The 18,867-nt window shown below is 43.9% G+C and overlaps 1 protein-coding gene across 1 annotated transcript in view; it reads right to left on the bottom strand.

The window, feature by feature from the left end:
• Window positions 1–18,867, bottom strand: part of MIB1 (MIB E3 ubiquitin protein ligase 1) — a 1,882,202-nt gene that overhangs the window by 510,314 nt on the left and 1,353,021 nt on the right. Inside the window, exon 19 of the mRNA XM_044065767.1 lies at window positions 2,328–2,414. Coding sequence (XP_043921702.1) covers window positions 2,328–2,414 — 87 coding nt within the window. The remainder of the gene's footprint in view (window positions 1–2,327; window positions 2,415–18,867) is intronic.

Genomic DNA, 18,867 nt, shown 5'->3' on the forward strand with positions numbered 1-18,867 from the left:
TTGCTTTAACATGATCGGGCAGACACTGTTCCTTTAACCAAGCATGCCTTCGAATGACAGAGCCTGTACCTGCAGCCCTGCAAGAAGCCTCTAGTGAATCAAAACCACATTGCAAAGTATGCTTTCCCACTTGTTCAGCTGCATGCAATAAATCCTGCATTTCCTTGTTTTCAGGACATTCAGAGTTTGTCAGCATTTTCTGTTTTAGCAGAGACATTAGGTATTGCTGATATTTAAGCATGTGAAACTGGCAGTTTAAAGCCCTTACAGCTAAAGTAGCAGAGGTGTAAACTTTTTTCCCCCATCTGTCCAGTGCTCTAGAATCCCTATCAGAGGGAACAGGGTTTTTTGCAGTGGAAGCTTTGACCCCTTTGGGACACTGAGATATAGTTTCTGGGTCAGCAGCAGGGTTTTTCTAAAGACATTTATGTGAATCTGGAACCCTGTAGTACCTATCTGGCTTAACTGGTGCAGGGGGTAAAGAATCAGGAGACAAAATGGACTCAGAAAATACATCAGCTACAATGTCTAGCACAGGAGGAATAGCAAGAGGTCTGTGTTGAGGCAATAAAAGAAAGTCTCTGAGCCTTTTCTTGGATTCTGAATAATCTTGGCTCTCCCAGTGGAAATGCTCCCTCATGGTGTGTAGGGTTTCCCCAAAAGAGTAGTCCTTAGGAGGAGAGGCTGAAGGGATAGATTCTTCAGCATCAGAGTCCTCACAGGGAGGAAGAGAATATCCCTGTTCTGAAGAGGAATCAGAAGAAATAGAAACCTGGTCAGAGGAATCATAGTCAGTGTCTTGCCTAGGCCTTTTATCAGGAGGGGGATGGGAACCCCTGATCAAAGTAATTAGGTCCTCGGCCATTTTAATCATCTGTTTCTTAGGCATGGATGACTGTCCAGGAGAATGCTGTACTTGTTTCTTTGTCTTTAAAGGTGTTTTAGACTTTGCCTTGGCTGCTGAAGTGGTCTTGATAGTAAGCTGTGTAGGTCTGAAAACACCCTCAGAAGCCGATGCCTGCTCAGCGGCTCCGGACCCATCTGAGGGAATAGTTTCTGTAGGCCCAGTACCTTGAGTTTCCAGAGGTCTAGTTGTCTCCACGTGGGAGACGGAGGCGGCCTGTGGCTATGAGGTAGCGGGTGTCAGGGGCTGCGAAAGCGTCTCACTGAGAACCGGCGACTGGCCTAGAAGAGGCTTCGTCATCGGTTTTGGACCTCGGATGCCTGTCCTTTTCTTTTTCCTTGTACTTTTTATGAACTCTGGTCGTCAGATGTTCCGACGGCATTATATAGTTAAACCTTCGGCCAAAGTAATGTAAAGCAAAATCGAACCGACACTTCACAGTGCGTTGGTTAAATCTAGCACAAAACCGACAACTAGCAAAGTCGTGGTCAGGGCCTAGGCAAGGAATACAGTAAGAATGAAAATCCTTATGAGGTATTTGCTTCCCACAAGAAATACAATTGTTAACTTTTACTGACGACAGTCTGGAGCAAGAAAAAGTTTCCCCAATGGGGTACTTAGCTTTTTTGAAGACTTCTGATCTGAAATTCAATTTCAAAAATCTCAGGAGTCGGCCGACCGGCACTTGCGAACTGCTTTGCTTCGGGCACCCCGCGGCAAGAAAGACTGAAGAAAATGGCGTTGGCTGCATCTTACATACCCCTGGCGCACTGACGTCAGGGAAGAGGCGACAGCAACCGACACCGGACCAGGACTTTGGAATTCAGGCCGACTGTGGGTAGCCTGCCAGCAGGATAACCCAAGTGTAATGACTGCAACAGTGAAACACGATGAACATCAGGAACTTTGGCTATACTTCTCCCTGCCCTACTTCAGTAGCACCACTGCCTTCTTCCATAATGATAACATTTTCCTCACTTTCTTAACATTATTAAGTAATGCCTTCCAAATTTTCAACAGTATTCTTCCTCCTAACCTCCAGATTTCTACATGAATTCCATCCACTGCTGGAGATTTCCCTGTTGCTTGGTTACCAACCATGCAATATGAGAATCTAAACAGCAGTCATAATGCTGCCTGAAGTTGACAGCTTATTTATTAAAATGATAATCACATGAGTTTACACAGTACAAGACAAGATGAAAATCTTGCTCAGAACATATTTCCACCATGTGCCATCTAATATGGATGCCAATGAACAAACTTCCAAATACAAAACCAAAATAAAACAGGACTTAAATGACTCTCCTCAAAACATACACCACACCACTGTGTACATGGCATACTATGCAGGTTTATTCCAAGTAAAACTGCATTTGCTAAGCTTAATTTAAAACACATAACAAGAATGACCTTTTCTTACCCGTACTATCTGTGTATGTTGACGTTCAACAGCAAGATGAAGTGCAGTTTGCTGATTAACATTCTGAATGTCCAGGTTAGCACTTCCCTAAATATAAACAAAAAGCATAACACATTAGAAAAATGAAACGAGTTGACATTTTTAGAGTGTGTGCTTATTTCTAATGAAATGGACTAAAGTAACTGTGTTAAGGTCTTGTGTTTTTTCTTGGCTTATTTTTAGTAAACTCAAAAACAATACTACTCGCCTTTCATTTTTAAGCTGTTAATCAAAATACAGTTAAATAGAGGAGCTTTCAATGGATACAAAAAGACATACAAAAGAAAGAGGGTAGGGAAGAAGTACCTACAATGGGGAAGTGCATACAGTGGTCAAGACAGCAAGCTGTGACAAAACGGGAAACACATGCAGACGAAACCCAACAAAAAGAGCATTAGTCAGAGGAAGAAGAACAGAGATAAGATTCTTGTAATAAAGGAGAAAGACTATGGAAATTAGTCTAATAATCACTTGGAAAAACTGAGTCAAAACAGAGCCTAAAGTAGAACAAGTAGATTATATCGGTGTAAAGAAAACAGGAAAATGAATGGAATGATTAAGACACACCACTGACACCATTTTCATTTTCAAGGGGAAATGTGTTTAGTAGTAAGGAAAGCTAATCTTTATGAAATATCAAATAGAACAGAGAAATAAAACCTTGACTATGACCTGGAACTGACTAGCAACATAGACAAAGGAAAAGCCTATAAGGGAGGGTGTAAGCGAGTGGGCAAAGCCAGCCCATCCATCACAGGTGAGGGAGGCAGTCTGGCCCACTGCAGTACCAGCACATACAGGAGACATAAGTACATTGCAGTAACAGTACTGGCCAATGATGTGCACCATGCTCTGTCAAGCTGGGTCCAAGTGCTGCAGAATATGTGCAAAAATATGCATGCTGACTAGGGAAGGTGCTACAGACTCACTAATCTGCATGTACGCATGTCAGCTACTGGAGTGGTTAGAACAAAATTGTGACTTCTCACCTCTGTGATATTAATGAAGGTGCAAAGTGCAGTGCAGGCTCGATAGCCGATAACGGGGATAGAAAAACACATAAGGAGAAAAAGCATTTTCTGGGAGATCCTGGAGGCAGAGATGATGGCCATAAACAGCATTATCTTCCAATAAATAACTTTCATAGTTAACAAATCAGCCAAGTTCACAAGCAGAATGGCCAGCCATGTCAACAGGGAAGTTTTCCAGGATGCAAGGAGGAGGAGGATTCTTCTTAGGCACATAAAGATAAATAAACCCTGAAAGAAATTGCTTGACCAGCCAGTCCTGGGCTAAAACTCTAGCCTCCACAAGGTTGGTGGCTGTGATGTGTAGGTACACCAGTAACATGTACACTAATGGTGGAATAATAGAAACCTAAATAGAAAAGGTGCCTCTCACAGGTCAAGATCACCCTCAAGCTAAGTCACTGAGGCAGGAATAGGCTGCTTCTCTAATAAAATGAAGAATGCCTTCCAGTTAGGAGAATGCATATGTAAAGCAAGTGAACGACTTGTTGGCAGAGTTGCGATTCACGTATATGCAAGTCAGAAGTAATTCTATCAAATCTTTATGTTGTAGTTTCAAGTCAAGATTAGCATGGCCGAGAATCAATCAAGTCCAGATAAGTACGGCAAAGAATTCAATCAAGTCAAGTGAGGTTGATATCCACATTCAAACACACCGGGTCAAGCCTCTGCTAGTAACAAAGCAAGCAAAGTCACACACACACACAAAAGAAAAAATTGCTCCAACATAAACAGGATTAGGCAATTCAAGACACTGAGCATGAGGATAACATTATAACATGCATACTCTTGCTTTATGCACAGTACAAAACTAACAAGAGTTCAGATGCATTAAAGCCATTTCTTCTGCTAAGATAACTTGTGCAAAATATTCAGTCAGCTGTTTTATTTATAACTAACATTATGCTTAACTAATTTACCAAGTACTTTCAACAATCAGCTCTAAATCATTTCATTACAAAAGGATTACAACTAAAATAATGACTTTTTTAAAGGAACTTTATTTGAAAACATACAAACATTAATATTTTCAATCAGCAGGGGTTTGCAACATATAAATCTCTTTACATTTAAAAAGTCCTCCAAGAAAAAATGTATGAAATTCTTATTCTCTACATCCTGCAAAGGTTACCCAACACTTAATAATGTTAAGCAATTTCAGCATACCTCTAACAACCTGGGGTAAACACATATTTTTGTCTTCCCACACTTGATTCTTTAACTTCTACTTCTTCCGTATACCTTTACTAGTTTTCTCCCCTGAAACTCTTAAACCTTACTATGTACAAATTAACAACTCAGTCTAGCCTTTCCAATACTCACTTTGGCACATTTTTTCCACTCTAACAAAAAACCTTGTCCTTCACTACCATGGCTGCCAGATTTGTAAAGTGACTGGTAGGGACCAAAAAAAAAAAAAAAAAAAAAAACATCAGGGAGTTCTGAATTAAACAGAAGTGGCTCCGTTTTGCGATTTTTTTTGATTGGCTCGTATAGCGGCATACAGGCCAAAAAAAAAAAAAATCGTAAAACGGGGGCCGTTTTGTCAGGATTTTAACCAGCAGTGTGGGACTTGGGATTGGGCTGCTGATCCCGGGACAGTCCCGCTCAAATAGGGACGTCTGGCAACCCGGTTTACTCTCCCTCCTCATCAGCACCTCTGTATAACTATTTTAAATTTAATGTGCATTCTGTTCTCTTCCCATTCCTTTATTTTAAAGCCATTACCTTCCATACTTTTCATCATTTAGTTATCTGACCTCCAAATATCCTACTTGACAAAAGGATCTCCCTGCCTATCAGTAGACATTTATTCTTATTTTAGTTCATTATACTAGTCTATTGTCACTTAAAAAAACACATTCTTTTTAATTAGTGTTTCCTATCTCAATCACTTGCAGACTTTGTTCCCCAGATGTTCCTAGAAAGCTAAGCTTGCCTACTTACTGCTAATATTTTAATGATTACCTACTCCTCCAATTTACTCTCAGTTTAGCCCTGCTTGAGCCTTTCGCATCCCTACAAGCATCCCTTTTCTCAGTCTGCTCCACTAAAATCAATTTGGCAGCCACTAATGGGGAAAACTACTATATTCTAAATAATACTTTTACCAAACTTAAAGCTTTTTAATATACATATTAAAAAAAATCACACTTTTTAAATTAAATTAGTCAATCTGCTTGTAACCTCTGCTGGTAAATTATATGTATTTACCATTACTAGATCATCAAAAATATATATTATAATACAACACTTCCTGTTCATTTAATTATATGCATGTTCATCAGTTCACAGCTTGTCTTGTAAATTAACTGTTGCACTACCAGAAGTTTAATTCTGTAAGCCATGCTCAAAACTTTAGCAGTTGCAGACTTCCAGTATGGTAGCAAGCTACATGCATCTGTAGCTGTACGGCTCCCTGAACAGAGGGATTAACATAACCATACACTTTCCCAAAAGTGAAGACTGAGATAGACTAGGGAGAAATGAAGTTTAATGTAGCTGAATGACAGGGAAAAATCAAAGGAAGAAGTGAAAAGGAGATAAAAAACATTTGGGGGTAGGAGAGATGGCTGAGAATAAACCTTTGTGCACTAACGAGTTATACTGGAGGTGATTTGGCAGGAGCTTAAAACGATGAAAATTACATTAATATAGAATTTATTAGTGCAGGAGAAGCAACTCAGTGAAGTGACTGAAGAACTGAACAAACATGCTATGGCCCAACAACATGTGCTGGCAGAAAATGAGATCCTCAAAGACCAGGCAGCCTCTGCTGAACTGGAACTGGAATGTATAGAAGCCAGGACCGTGAATGCTGAAGACAGAGCCCAAATTAAAAACATTAAGAGACTGGGCATACTTGGACAGGTACGAGAAAAAGGACTGTTGTGCAGCTGTTAGACATGCCAGTCAATTCCTCAGGTAGGGAGGCAAGTCCACAGGACTGTGTGGTGGCTGGAGGTGTAGACTGCTAAGAACCCCCATCTGATAACAGTATGATTTCAATGGTAAATCCAAAAGGAGAAGGTGCTTAATGTGTTGTGCACACCAAGAAATAAACTGAAGGTGGGGGCTATCTATGGAGGAGTTTGCTGATCAAGATTACTCATTTCAGACTACACTGAAGAGGAAGGCATTCCTCCCTGTGATCAAAGTGTGCAGAAGGGCCTTTGCTGGAGGTTGGCATATTTGTCAGTTTTTAACAATTTACCAGGGGAAAGTTAAGTCACTTGCATATGCAAGGAAGACATTGGACTACATCAAAACACCAGCAAACCGTAGAGTAAATAAGATGGCTGAAAAAGAACAAGAGATAATAGGGAAGGTGACCGGTGCAGGGAATAGTAAGGACATTGATCAGAGAATAGAAGGGTACTTTTCACTGTTTCAGAAACAGCAACAACTGAAAGACAAGCTGAAGATACTCATGAGAATTGAGGAGAAGAAAGAACTGAGAGACATGGAACAGAAAACATTGTGGTTGTGGCAGGAATTGCTGTATTTTTGGAGAGTTTACTAGAAGGTAGAATATGAAGAGAGGAAAGTACAGTTGTGTACACTTACCATAAATGTAGATGTTTGAGTGTATTCACTGCTACAGTCATCACCTGTGGGTTATCCCTGCTAGGTAGCCCTCGGCCGGCCAGAATACCAGAGTCAAGTCTTTTCTGGGTCGGCTGCTGTCACTTGTAGACTGACGTTAGGTCGTCACTGCTATCGAGGAGGGCAGCCAACGCCATTACATCTGTTTTTCTTGCCCAAACCAGTGCGAGTCCTTACGTAGATAAGGAAATTTGCTCCTGGTGGCTTATAGCCTCCAGTAAATGCAGTCAGATAAGGAAATTTGTCCCTTGTGGCTACCAGCCCCCAGGAAAGTTAGTCGTGTCCCCATAAGGTAGAAAAGATAAGGGGGAAGGAGGGAGGGAAACCAAGACTGCAACAGTAAATACACTCCAACATCTACATTTATGGTAAGTATACACAACTGTACTACGTTCTTCGTGTTTCACTGTTGCAGCCATCACCTGTGTGAAGATTCCCAAAGCTGAGGTAAGGGTGGTAGGATGCAGTAGAGTCCTATGAGTGGGCTAGCATGCCCTGCAAGACTGCAGAGACAAAGTCAGCTCTCACCTTGGAAAAGAGAGGGAGATGGTAGTGCTTGGTGAAGGTGTGGACAGAGGTCCAAGGGGCAGCTTCTAGAATGTCCCTGGTTAGGGACTCCTCTTAGGAATGCTGTGGAAGTAGAGGCTGCCTAGTGGAATGGGTTCTTATGCACTTAGGAGGGGCTTTTCCATGCAAGCTGTAGCAGAGATGGATACAGTGTGATATCCATTTAGAAATGGTCTGTTTGGAAATAGGCTTCCCCTGTGCTCCAGGTGCGAAGCTTACCAAAAGTTGATCTGTTTTCCTGAAGGACTTGGTCCTGTCCAGGTAATATCTTAACTGCCTATGCACATCAAAGGAGTGCAAAAATTCTCTCTCCTCTGCTCTGAGGGTTAGAAAAGAAAGTGGGTAGATGTATATCTTGATGAAGGGTCACATCTGATACCACCTTAGACATGAAGGAGGGGTTAGTCCTGAGGTATACTCTGTCAGCATGGAAAATAATGAATGGCTTAATAGCCATGAGAGCCTGTAGTTCCGAAACCCTTCTGGCTGAAGTAACAGCCAAGAGGAAGGTGGTTTTCCATGAAAGGAACTTGAGCTCTGCTGAAGCAGCAGGTTTGTTTGGAGATAAAGTTAGCTTTTCTAAAACATAGTTCAAGTCTTAGGCCGGAGTAGGTGCTCTTCTGGGCAGACTGATATTAAAGACACCCCCTAAGGAACTGCTTAATCAGGGAGTGAGTGAACAAGGGTTGCTCCGTCTGGGAGTAAGCAGAGATGGCTGAAGCATGAATCTTAATAGAAGAGAAGGAAAGGCCTTTTTCCCAGTAGATCCGCTAGGTAGTCCAGGATAAGAGGAATGGACGCCTGTGAGGTATTTGTTCCTTTTGCTAGGCACCAGACATAGTATCTTTTACATTTAACTGAGTAAGACTTTCTGGTGCTACACCTCCTGGCTTCTTTGATAATATCCAGGACCTGTTTGCTTAGTGTAGAGCTGTCCTCTGTCCCTAAGGTATCAGCCATGCTGAAAGTTTGAGAGCAGCCAGGTCTCTCTCTTGAGTCAGAAAATCTGAAATCAGGGGTAGTAGCCTGGGAGGTTCCTGCGATAGACTGCAAAGTAGGGGGTACCAATGCTGTCTGAGCCAGTCTGAGGCAATGAGAATAGGCCTTGGTCTTTCCTCCCTTATTTTGAACAGAACCTTTGGGATGAGAGGCAGAGGAGGGAAGGTGTAAACAGATTGTCCCAGTTGAAAGTCAGGGCATCCACTCTCCAAGTTAGTGGGTGAAACTCTCTGCTGCAAAATTTTGGCAGCTGATTGTTTGATGAGGTGAACAGATCCAGCTGAGGAGTCCCCCAGGTCTGTATGACCTGCAGGAAGGCCTCCCTGTACAGCTTCCATTCGTGAGGGTCTAGGAAGTTTCTGCTTAGGTTATCTGCCAGGGTGTTGTTGACCCATGGTAGACACTGGGCTATCAAGTGTATGCCCATGTCATTGGCTGTCTTCCAGAGGGGTTAAGACTGTGTCTCTTCCTGCTTGTTGATGTACCACATAACTGTGGTGTTGTCTGTCTTCACAAGTAGCACCCCCAAGTTTAGGTATGACTGGAAGGCTGTTAGAGCCTTGTATACTGCCATCATTTCTTTCTGTTTGATGTGCAGTGGAAGTTCTTGGGGATCCCAGGTCCCCTGAATGCACCTTAGGTCTAGGTGAGTGCCCCAGGCAAAGTCTGAGGTATCTGTGGTAATGGTCTGCCCATGTGGGGGTAAGGTGAAGGGTAGGAACTTGTTCTGGGAGCAGGCTCCTTCCCACCAGAGGAACTCGGTCCTTATGCAGGATATGAGTGGAAGAGAGGTCTCAAGGGATTGAGAGTGTTGGCACCAAAGGTTTTTCAGGTACCACTGGATTTTTCTCATGTGGATCCTGGCCAGGGGTATCAGGAGTATGCAGGATGCCATGTTACCCAGTGCCTGCAGGAATTTCCTTGCTGTGAGGTGTTTCCTGGTAGTCAACTGAGTGAAACAGAGCGGCAGGAAGGTCTGCTTCTCCAGTAATAGGAAGGCCATTTGGAGGCAGTGTCTAGGAGAGCTCCCAAGAAGATGATCTTCCTGAAGGGAACAAGGTTTGACTTCTTGTTGATGGTGAAACCTAGGAACTTAGTAAGGTCCTTACAAAGAGGAGGTCCTGTAGGAGTTTCTCCTTGTTGTCTGCCTGGATGAGGCAGTCGTCCAGATAAGAGGAGATCTGGATATTTATTTGCCTGCAAAAGGCAATGGCGGAGGCCAAACACTTTGTGAAGACCCTGGACGCTGCAGATAAGCCAAAGGGCAATGCAGAGAACTGAAAGTGTTGTGATCACGTCCTGAAGTGTAGGAATTTTCTGCAGGATTCCCTTATGGGTATGTGAAGATAGGCAACCTTTAGGTCTAGGGTAACTACCCAGGCATCTTTGGTCAGCATAGGTAACAGTTTTTGGAGAGTAAGCATCTTGAATTTTGGTATTACCAGGTAAGTATTTAGGATAGAGAGGTCCAGAATCCTCAAATGCAGTCATGGGTTGTTGCTCTTCATCATATTCAGAGTAATCAGACTCATCTGAGTCATTGTCTGTCAGTATTTCAGAGGAGGCATCCCTTTTTCATTAAGGAGGAGTAGGTTGACATCCCCTAATAAGAGTGATACGGTCTTCCGCCATTTTTAGCAGTTGAGACTGAGGTGGTGGCATCAAAGTAAGATGGCATCCAGAGACTGTTTTCTTCAGAGTGGCCTTGCTTCTGGGCCTAAGAAAATCCATCGGTCTGAGATTAGCAGCATTCGGAGGCAAAGGCGTCAGTTTCTGTCTTGAATCGGTTGTATGAGAGACCCCCTCGGAAGCTGGTGCCTGCATCGCGGCTCCAGACCCAACCAAGGCAGAGACAACCGAAGGCTCGGAAGATGAAGAAGACCTCAGCGGCATACCAGACTCCCAAAGGGTTTTGGCAGTGGCCTGCGAATGTAACGACTCGGGCATCATGGGCTGTGAAGGCGCCTCACTGAATTCCAGAGAACTGATGACTTGTTTAGAAGTTGTGTCGTCTGAAGGTTTAACTTTGTGTGGTCTGTCCCTTTCTTTATCTTTACGTTTTTTTGGGGGAATATCCACAGCCTGTTGACTGACTGAAGCCATATCGAAATACGAGGAAGGAGTATGAAAATATCTAGCTACAATATCTGCTCTACGGCGAATGGTTCTCAAGTTAAAGAGAACTCTGGAATTCAGTGAGGCGCCTTAGCAGCCCATGATGCCCGATTCGTTACCTTCGCAGGCCACAGAACTGACAATGGCGGACGTCGTGGTCTGGGCCTAAACAAGTGACACACAAGGAATGGAAGTCTCAGTGTGGTATTTGCTTTTCACAGCAGAGACAGTTAACTTTTTTGTACATCGGTTAGTGCAAGAAAAACGTCCCCGAAGGGGTACTTGGCTTTAGTTGTTTTCAGCTTCAATTTTGGACTCTGGTAACGACAGACCGGCGCATACACAACCTGCTTCTACTTCGGGCTCCACGGCAACAAAAGAGTAATGTAATGGCGTCGGTTCACCTCCTTTATAGCACTGACGACCTAACGTCAGTCTACAAGCGATAGCAGCCACTGCAGAAAAGACTTGACTCTAGTATTCCAGCCATTCGAGGGCTACCCAGGAGGGATAACCCATAGGTGATGACTGCAACAGTGAAACATGAAGAACACCTAAGGGGAGTATATGCTGGTTTTGATCGGACTCTATGTCGCATTGAGAGATGATATGAAAATAGGAACAATTTCCTTCACTGTGCATGATATGGGACACTGCATGGAAAGGGACATAATCAGGACACAGATGAGTACTGCAAGGTGTTTTTGGTATTTTGTTCTTCCCTTTTTTCCTGCTGCCTTAAATTAGTAAAAACAACTGAGTGTCTAAATAAGAGTGGTGTAAATGACAGAAGGATGAAACAGGCATAAACAAGAATTAAAGGAACTGTCTGGACTAGTCAGTCCCCGTTATTACTACTAATTGATTAGGAGCAACACTTTTTAAATAAATTACCGATGTTGATGTAGGGAGTAGAAGAAAAGTGTTGTGACAAACTGATACTTAATGCGACACTTGGACTGTGTGTTGCAAATAAGGAATCCAACCACAGCACCTTTAGTTTTGTTTTAATGACTTATGTGAACAGTTTCCAGACAATGTGAATTACTGGAAATATCAAACTGAGTTGAATGGTGTTTCTATATGTTTATGATTCTGTTATGTTGGTTTATGAATTCCTTAGGAAGGACTCTTTCTCACCTTGTCCACAGCCAGTTAGAAAAAACTCTGGTAATCTAATAATATGAAAGAAGGTGTTAATAGCAGAGTTACCAATAAACTGCATATTGTATTGCATGTGTAAGTCTTGTTGAGGACTGAATGAATAATCAAGTGTACATATATTACCATAACTATGATCAGCATATGTGGAAGATGTACCTGCAATAAGTCAAGAAATTATAATTTGTGCAGTTAGTAAATCAATATAGGTTCATAGGTAGGTACTAGGCTATTGGCCCTAGGGCCTATATAAGCCTAGCCAAACGGTACCCTGGCTTTTGCCACCCAAGAACATTATTTTCCTGTGCCACAGAAGTGATCCCTGGGGTGAATTTCCTATCTCCCATCCAATCATCAAGATTTTTCTTGAAGAGTGCTAATGAGGAGCTTTGTTTGATATAGATAGGTAGCTTGTTACAGAGTATGGGAAGTCTCTGGGACAGGAATCTATCCCTCCAGCATGTTCCGTTTACTGTGGTGATAAGGTTTAGGTCCCTAGAGCGTGTAGCTCGGAGGGATTGGGATTTCTTTAAGTGGAGCATGTCCAACAGCTCTGGTTTTGGCATAGCTTTGTATGTCAGGCAGAGCTCGCCTCTGAGCAGGCGATATGCGACAGAGTAAAGCTGGAGTTTTTTGAGACGGTCTGCGTAGGGGCATCTGTTTGAGGCCGGTAATCCTCTTTGTGAGGTATTTCTGTGGGGTTTCCAGTTGTTGTAGATATCTTGTGAGGTACATACCAAAACAGGCGTTGTACTCTATAATGAGTCTAATGAGTGATGAGTAGAGGGGAACAATGACCTCTTTTTTCCTGGATGAGAAACCTTTTGTGATGAGGTGTGCCACGTAGGAGGATTTCCTGACTACTGTGGCAATGTGATTATCAAAGGAGAGACTACTGTCCACCTGTGTCCCAAGGTCTTTTATCACACTTATGGTGTTAAGTAGACTACCACCTATGTGGTAGTTCATGGGTACAGAGTTTTTACCAAAAGGGATGACAATGCACATTTTGGCATAGAGCTTGAGGCCATGGCTTTGACACCAGGCATATGTCTCAGTAAGGCCCTTTTGTAGGATGTTCACATCGTTAGGAGTTTGGATTATGGCTCCTAGTTTGCAGTCATCTGCGAACTTTGTTAGCCAAAGACCTTCTGTGTTAGCCTGTACTACAGAGAAGTAGATACCAAACAGGAGAGGACCTAGGACTGAACCCTGTGGTACTCCACTTGTCACTGGTCTGAAGTTGGATTTAGAGTCTGCTACTTTCACAGTGTGGGTCTGTCAGTGAGCCAGTTGGCAACCCATCTTGTGACATAGGGATTTATACCTAGTTTAGTGAGTTTATCTATAATTCCAGAGTGGGGGATGGTGACGAAAGCCTTGGCGAGATCTAGATAGGCTGTGTGAACCACCTTATCCTCATCTACGGCTTTGGTGACCACTTCAAAGTCGTCTATCAGGTTTAGGAGACATGATCTGCCTTTTACAAACCCGAACTGGGTAGGGTCCAGAGTTTGGAGATTACCAATGTCATTGTTTATAAGCTCCATGATGATACATTCCATAGCCTTGCAGACCAGGCTCGTCAGGCTAATGGGGCAGTAGTTCCTGGGGTCCGTCGTGGCTCCCCCTTTGTAGAGTGGGATAACCATTGCTGTGCGCCATTCAGTGGGCACAAAGCCTGAGGTGAGGCTATGATTGAACATGGTACTTAGGTGGGGTGCCAGTTCGTTCTGTAGTTCATGTAGAACGCAGCCTGGGATGTTGTCAGGTCCCATGGATGCTGTGTTCTTGGCTTTGCAGAGTGTGTTTTTTACCTGTGCAGCCGTGATTACAGGAACTTTGCATTCTTCCGGTATAGAGATGGGCCCTTTAGGGGGTGAGAGAGGGGTAAAGTTAGCACTGAACCTATCTGCCAGGATGTTGGCAACATCAGTTGGTTCTGTATATTTAGTGCCATTGTGCTGTAACTCAAAGCAGATCTGAGTGTTGCCATTGAGATTCTTGATATAGTTATGGAATGCTTTGTGGTTGTCTTTAGAATCAGTGGCGATTTTGTTTTCTTAACTAGCTTTAGAGGATTTTATGAAGGATCTCAGCTTCTTACTGAGGCTGACCACGGAGTTCCTCCAATCATGGGATTTTACTCTTTTTTGCAACAGTTTCTTTCTTCTGTTGTAGAGTTTATGTCAGGGGACCACCAGATTGGCTTCGTTTTTTTGGAGGATAGCATCTTGGTTCTGTTAGGGATTGCATGATCCATGCACTCGTGTAAGTGCTTAAAGTGCATTTGTATAGGATTCAGCAGTCATACCTCTATTGTCTGTCAGCATGGGTGTTGTGAAGTTTGCCACTTCTGTCTTAAGAAACGTGAAGTTGGCTTTGGAGAAATTTATTACGGTGGTTTCCCTAATGGGGGTGGGGGTGGGATGTGGATGTCTAGGGTGATTTGCTTGTGGTCGGATCTGACCAACGAGGAATTGACCTCTGGTGTGGAACACCGGTTGCACTTGTTGGTAATGACCAGGTCTAGGATATAGCTGCCCCTGGTGGGGGTGTAGATAAGTTGGTCCATGTTGGCAATGACCAGGTCTAGGATGTTGCTGCCCCTGGTGGGGGTGTGGGTAAGTTGATCCAAGGTACTGGAATTTATGAATTCCACAAAACGTTGAGCACAAGAGTTGGTACATGAGTAGTTTTCCCAGTTAATGGTGGGGTAGTTGAAATCGCCCATTATTAGGGTGTTAGGTTGTACCCTAATATTTTCCAATGTATCTAGAAATGAGGAGTCGAAATCCTGGGGCATGGTGGGGGATCTGTAGCAAGCTACAATTTGGATTGCAGTCTTGCCCAGAGTTAGTTGCACTTGGATAATCTCGGATGCATTATGCTGAGCAACTACCCTGGAGTTGTGGCTATCCTTACTGAATATGGACACGCCTCCGCCTTTAGTGCTTTGGTCCAGGTTAGGTGGCCGAAAGGTGTGGTATGAATTATATCCTGGTAATGCAGGGGTGCTCCCTGGAGCCTTGAACCAGGTCTCTGTCACTGCACAGATGTTGATGTTCTCCATTTTAAGAAGTGCCTCGAGTGAATGCATTTTGAGGTTAAGACTTCTAGCATTAAGCAGCATTACCCTCAGATTTTGCTTGCTTGTACTTGTTACTGTGGTGAATTTGTCATTTGAATCTTGCCTAAAAAACGCACTATAGGGGTGGCAAGAGCCTTAGCCAGTATCCAGAATCCCAAGGGCAACACATGCAGGCCATCTCTGGCAAAGCATCGTGGTTTGTCGATCATGTCATCCCAGGCAGACAGATACTGGATCCCCCTTAGAATGACACCAGAAGCTAAGCCAATTGTTGAAGTCAATCATTTTGTCCTTGTACTGTGGTATAATTCTGGGTGCTGGCAGGATGCTACTCAGGGCTAGGGTCATACCTGACTGGGCTACAAGATTGGACAACTCCTCCATGTCTCTTTTCGTGTAGTCCAGTGAGGCACGTCTCAGGTCATTCACACCAAAATGGACAAGGACAGAGTCAAATTTGTACTTGTTGTGGAGTCACCTGAGTGCATGCGCTATGTGGCGGATCCTGGCACCTGACAGGCAGTTGACAGTAACTTTCTCCTTGTTTAACCTGGTGAGTGGAACACTAGTGTGACTGACTATAGAGTCACCCATGACTAGAGTGTTGGGTACATTGTTATGCTTTATGGGCTGTCGTTGAGTGGCACACTGAGTTTGTGGGGTATGTGTCATTTGGGTTGTGTTGGGGGGTGGAGGTTGCTTGCGTTTCTGCTTTGGAGGTCCCTGTTGCTTAGGTTATGTTTATCCTTGCTCTTTATGTTTGAAATTATATGAATATTGTGATGTAGTGGGCAAACAAATACCTTTTACCTATAAATGACACTGTCTAACCTACTGTACCAGAAATGTGCTTAGTAACGAAGGTCTACTATTTGGAGGGAGGATTTCTCAGAAGAATTGAAGGGGGTTATGTAAAGATAGGGCATTGTTTACACATGGGGGAAATGGGTCACAATGATGTGGGGGGGGGGGTGGAAGTACTAAGAGAAAAAAATAAATAATTCAATGATTGCTATTGGTTGAGGAAGGGGATGACAATGTGATGTTATGTTAGGAGGTTATTATTTGGAGGGTATGAAGTTACATGATGGCATGGGCTGGGCTCAGTGTCATGTAAGGCCAGGGTAGGAAAGATTTGGAAGGATAAGATAGAATTGGGGCTTGCAGCAGTGCTGTTGAGCAACTGTGGTATCCTAGTTATAAACCCACCAGATATCTCCTGGATCACCTGTCCATTTTTATATGGAAGTACGCATCCTGAAGATCGACTGAACACATCCAATTGTCTTGTCCCAGAAAAAATAAATAAATAAAAAGAGTACAGACTGCAGTGTCACCATCCAGAACTTTTTTATGGACTTGTTCAGCCTGCTGAGTTCCAAGATGGGTCTCCAGTCTCCTGTTTTCTTTGGAACTGAAAAGAACCTTGAGTAAGTTGCGGATGTGATTTGGTCTGCAGGGACTTCTTGGATGACACTTTTTCTTAGCAACCTTTGTATCTCTAGGGTTGCTTGATCCCTTTGACAGGGTGGAATGCCTGGGACTGATTTTGTTCCTGGGGGTGGGGTGGAGAAGGGTATGCTGTATCTCCTGGATATTACTGACTGTACCCATTTGTCTCCAGTGATGCTCAGCTAGGCTTTTGGGTACAGTGACAGTCTGCCCAATTGCCCGCCTGTCTCCTTTCAGGAGCGCTGGAAGGGTCTGGCAGAGAATATATCTCTGTCGCCCTGATTTTGCAGACCCCCTCTGCCGTGAGTTCGGCGTCTTCCATTATTTCCCCCTCTGCCCCTGGGGGAAATGTCACCATGTGCGTCCGGCAAAGCTCTTTGGGATTTACGGAAAGTACAGTTGTGTACACTTACCATAAATGTAGATTGTCAAGTGTATCCACTGTTGCAGTCATCACATTTGGGTTATTGGCTTGCAGTAGCCCTCAGTCGGCCTGATTATCAAAGTCTTGGGTCCTGCATTGGTTGCTGTCTCATCTTCCATGACGTCAGGTAGTCACGGGTATAAAGCATGCAGCCGACGCCATTACATCAGTTTTTCTTGCCCCAGATGTCAGGTGCCCCCATAATGGGAAGCAATTATATACAAGGTTACACCTCCAACAAAAAAGCAAACACACCAAAAAGCTTTAAGCATAGTAAAGACGTAGAGAGGAAGCATAGTAAACAACAATAGAGGAATAGTCAATAGACATCAGGGGGCTGGAGGGAGGGTAACCAGGACTGCAACAGTGAATACACTCGAACATCTACATTTATGGTAAGTGTACACAACTGTAATATGTTCTTCGTGTTTCACTGTTGCAGTCATCACATTTGGATAGATTCCCAAAGCCAAGGATGGGAGGAGGTAATTAAATAGCATTGGGACCAGCTATAAGGCCCTGCAAGACTGCAGTGGCAAAACCAGCTCTGGATTTAAAAAAAAAAAAAAATTGGCAAGTGGTAATGCTTGGTGAAGGTATGTACAGAACTCCAGGTAGCAGCTTCTAGGATGTCCCTGGTATGGACACCTCTGAGAAACGCTGTAGAGGTAGATGCAGCCCTGGTTGAATGTGGTCTAATCCCCTGTGGAGTAGGATTTCCATGGTGCTTACAGCAGAAATGAATGCAGTGGCCTATCCACTTAGAAATTATTTGCTTTGAAAAGGCCTTCCCCTCTGCCCCGGCTGCAACCAGCAGCTGTTCAGATTTCCTGAGCGGTTTAGTCCTGTCCAAGTAAAATCGAAGTTGTCTGTGCACGTTCAGTGGGTGCAGTATTCGTTCCCCCTTGTTCTGTGGATTAGAAAAGAAGGTTGGCAAATGAATGGACTGATTAAGGGCCACACTGGATAACACCTTGGGCATGAAGGCGGGATTGGTCCTGAGGGACACCCTGTCCGCATGAAAGATGATGAAAGGCTCCACTGCCATGAGGGACTGTAATCCAGACACTCTTCTTGCTGAAGTGATGGCTAGAAGGATGGCTGTTTTTTAAGAAAGGAATTTCAACTCTGCATTTGCAGCTGACTTAATGGGAGGTAGAGTGAGTTTTTCCAATACAAAATTGAGATCCCAGGGTGGAGTAGGGCCTCTCCTGGGTGGTCTTAAGTTTTTGGCCCATCTGAGGAACTGCTTCAGCAGTGGATGAGAGAAGAGGGGTGGTTCTGTATTGTAATGAGCTGAAATGGCTGAGGCATGAATTTTGATGGAGAAAAAAGAAAGGCCCTTGTGAAGCATCTCAGCTAAGTATTGAAGAATCTGAGGTAAACTGGGTGCTGCTGTGCCCATCCCCTGAGGTTTGGCTCCAGGAACAGAATCTTTTCCATTTTTCAGCATAGGATTTTCTAGTACTATGCCTCCTTGCCTCCAGAATGACATCCATCGCTTGTTTACTGAGGGATGGTAACAGAGAGATCAGGTAATTAGCCAGGCTGCCAGGTTCAAGGTTTGAAGCTGTGGGTGCAGAATCTGGCCCTCCTGCTGGGACAGCAGGGTAGGGATCTGAGGCAGGTGCCATGGTGCCAGCAGTGGCACACTGGGCAAGAGGGGGTACCAGTGTTGGCATTGCCAGTCTGGTGCAATCAGTATTGTCTTTGGTTTGTTCTGTTTGATCTTTAGTAGTACCTTGGAGAGGCAGAGGGGGAAATGCACAAACTGATAGGTTTTTCCAGGTGAAGGACAGGGCATCCACTTTCCAAGCTTGTTTGTGGGGAGTCCTTGTGCAAAATTTGTCCAATTGGTAGTTCTGGGGGGAGGCAAACAGGTCTTTCTCTGGGCTCCCCCATTTGTTTCCCAACACGTTGAATATATTTGGTTCCAGTTTCCACTTGTGTGGGTCCATGAGATTTCTGCTTAAGTCGTCTGCCAGTGTATTTAGCTTTCCTGGCAGGAATTGAGCCTGTAGGTGCACTTGGTAGCTCAAGGCTGTGTTCCACAGAGCC

The sequence above is a fragment of the Protopterus annectens genome, chromosome 3.part0 (genome assembly GCF_019279795.1).
Source record: "Protopterus annectens isolate FY-2018-M chromosome 3.part0, PAN1.0, whole genome shotgun sequence".
Lineage (NCBI taxonomy): Eukaryota > Metazoa > Chordata > Ceratodontiformes > Protopteridae > Protopterus > Protopterus annectens.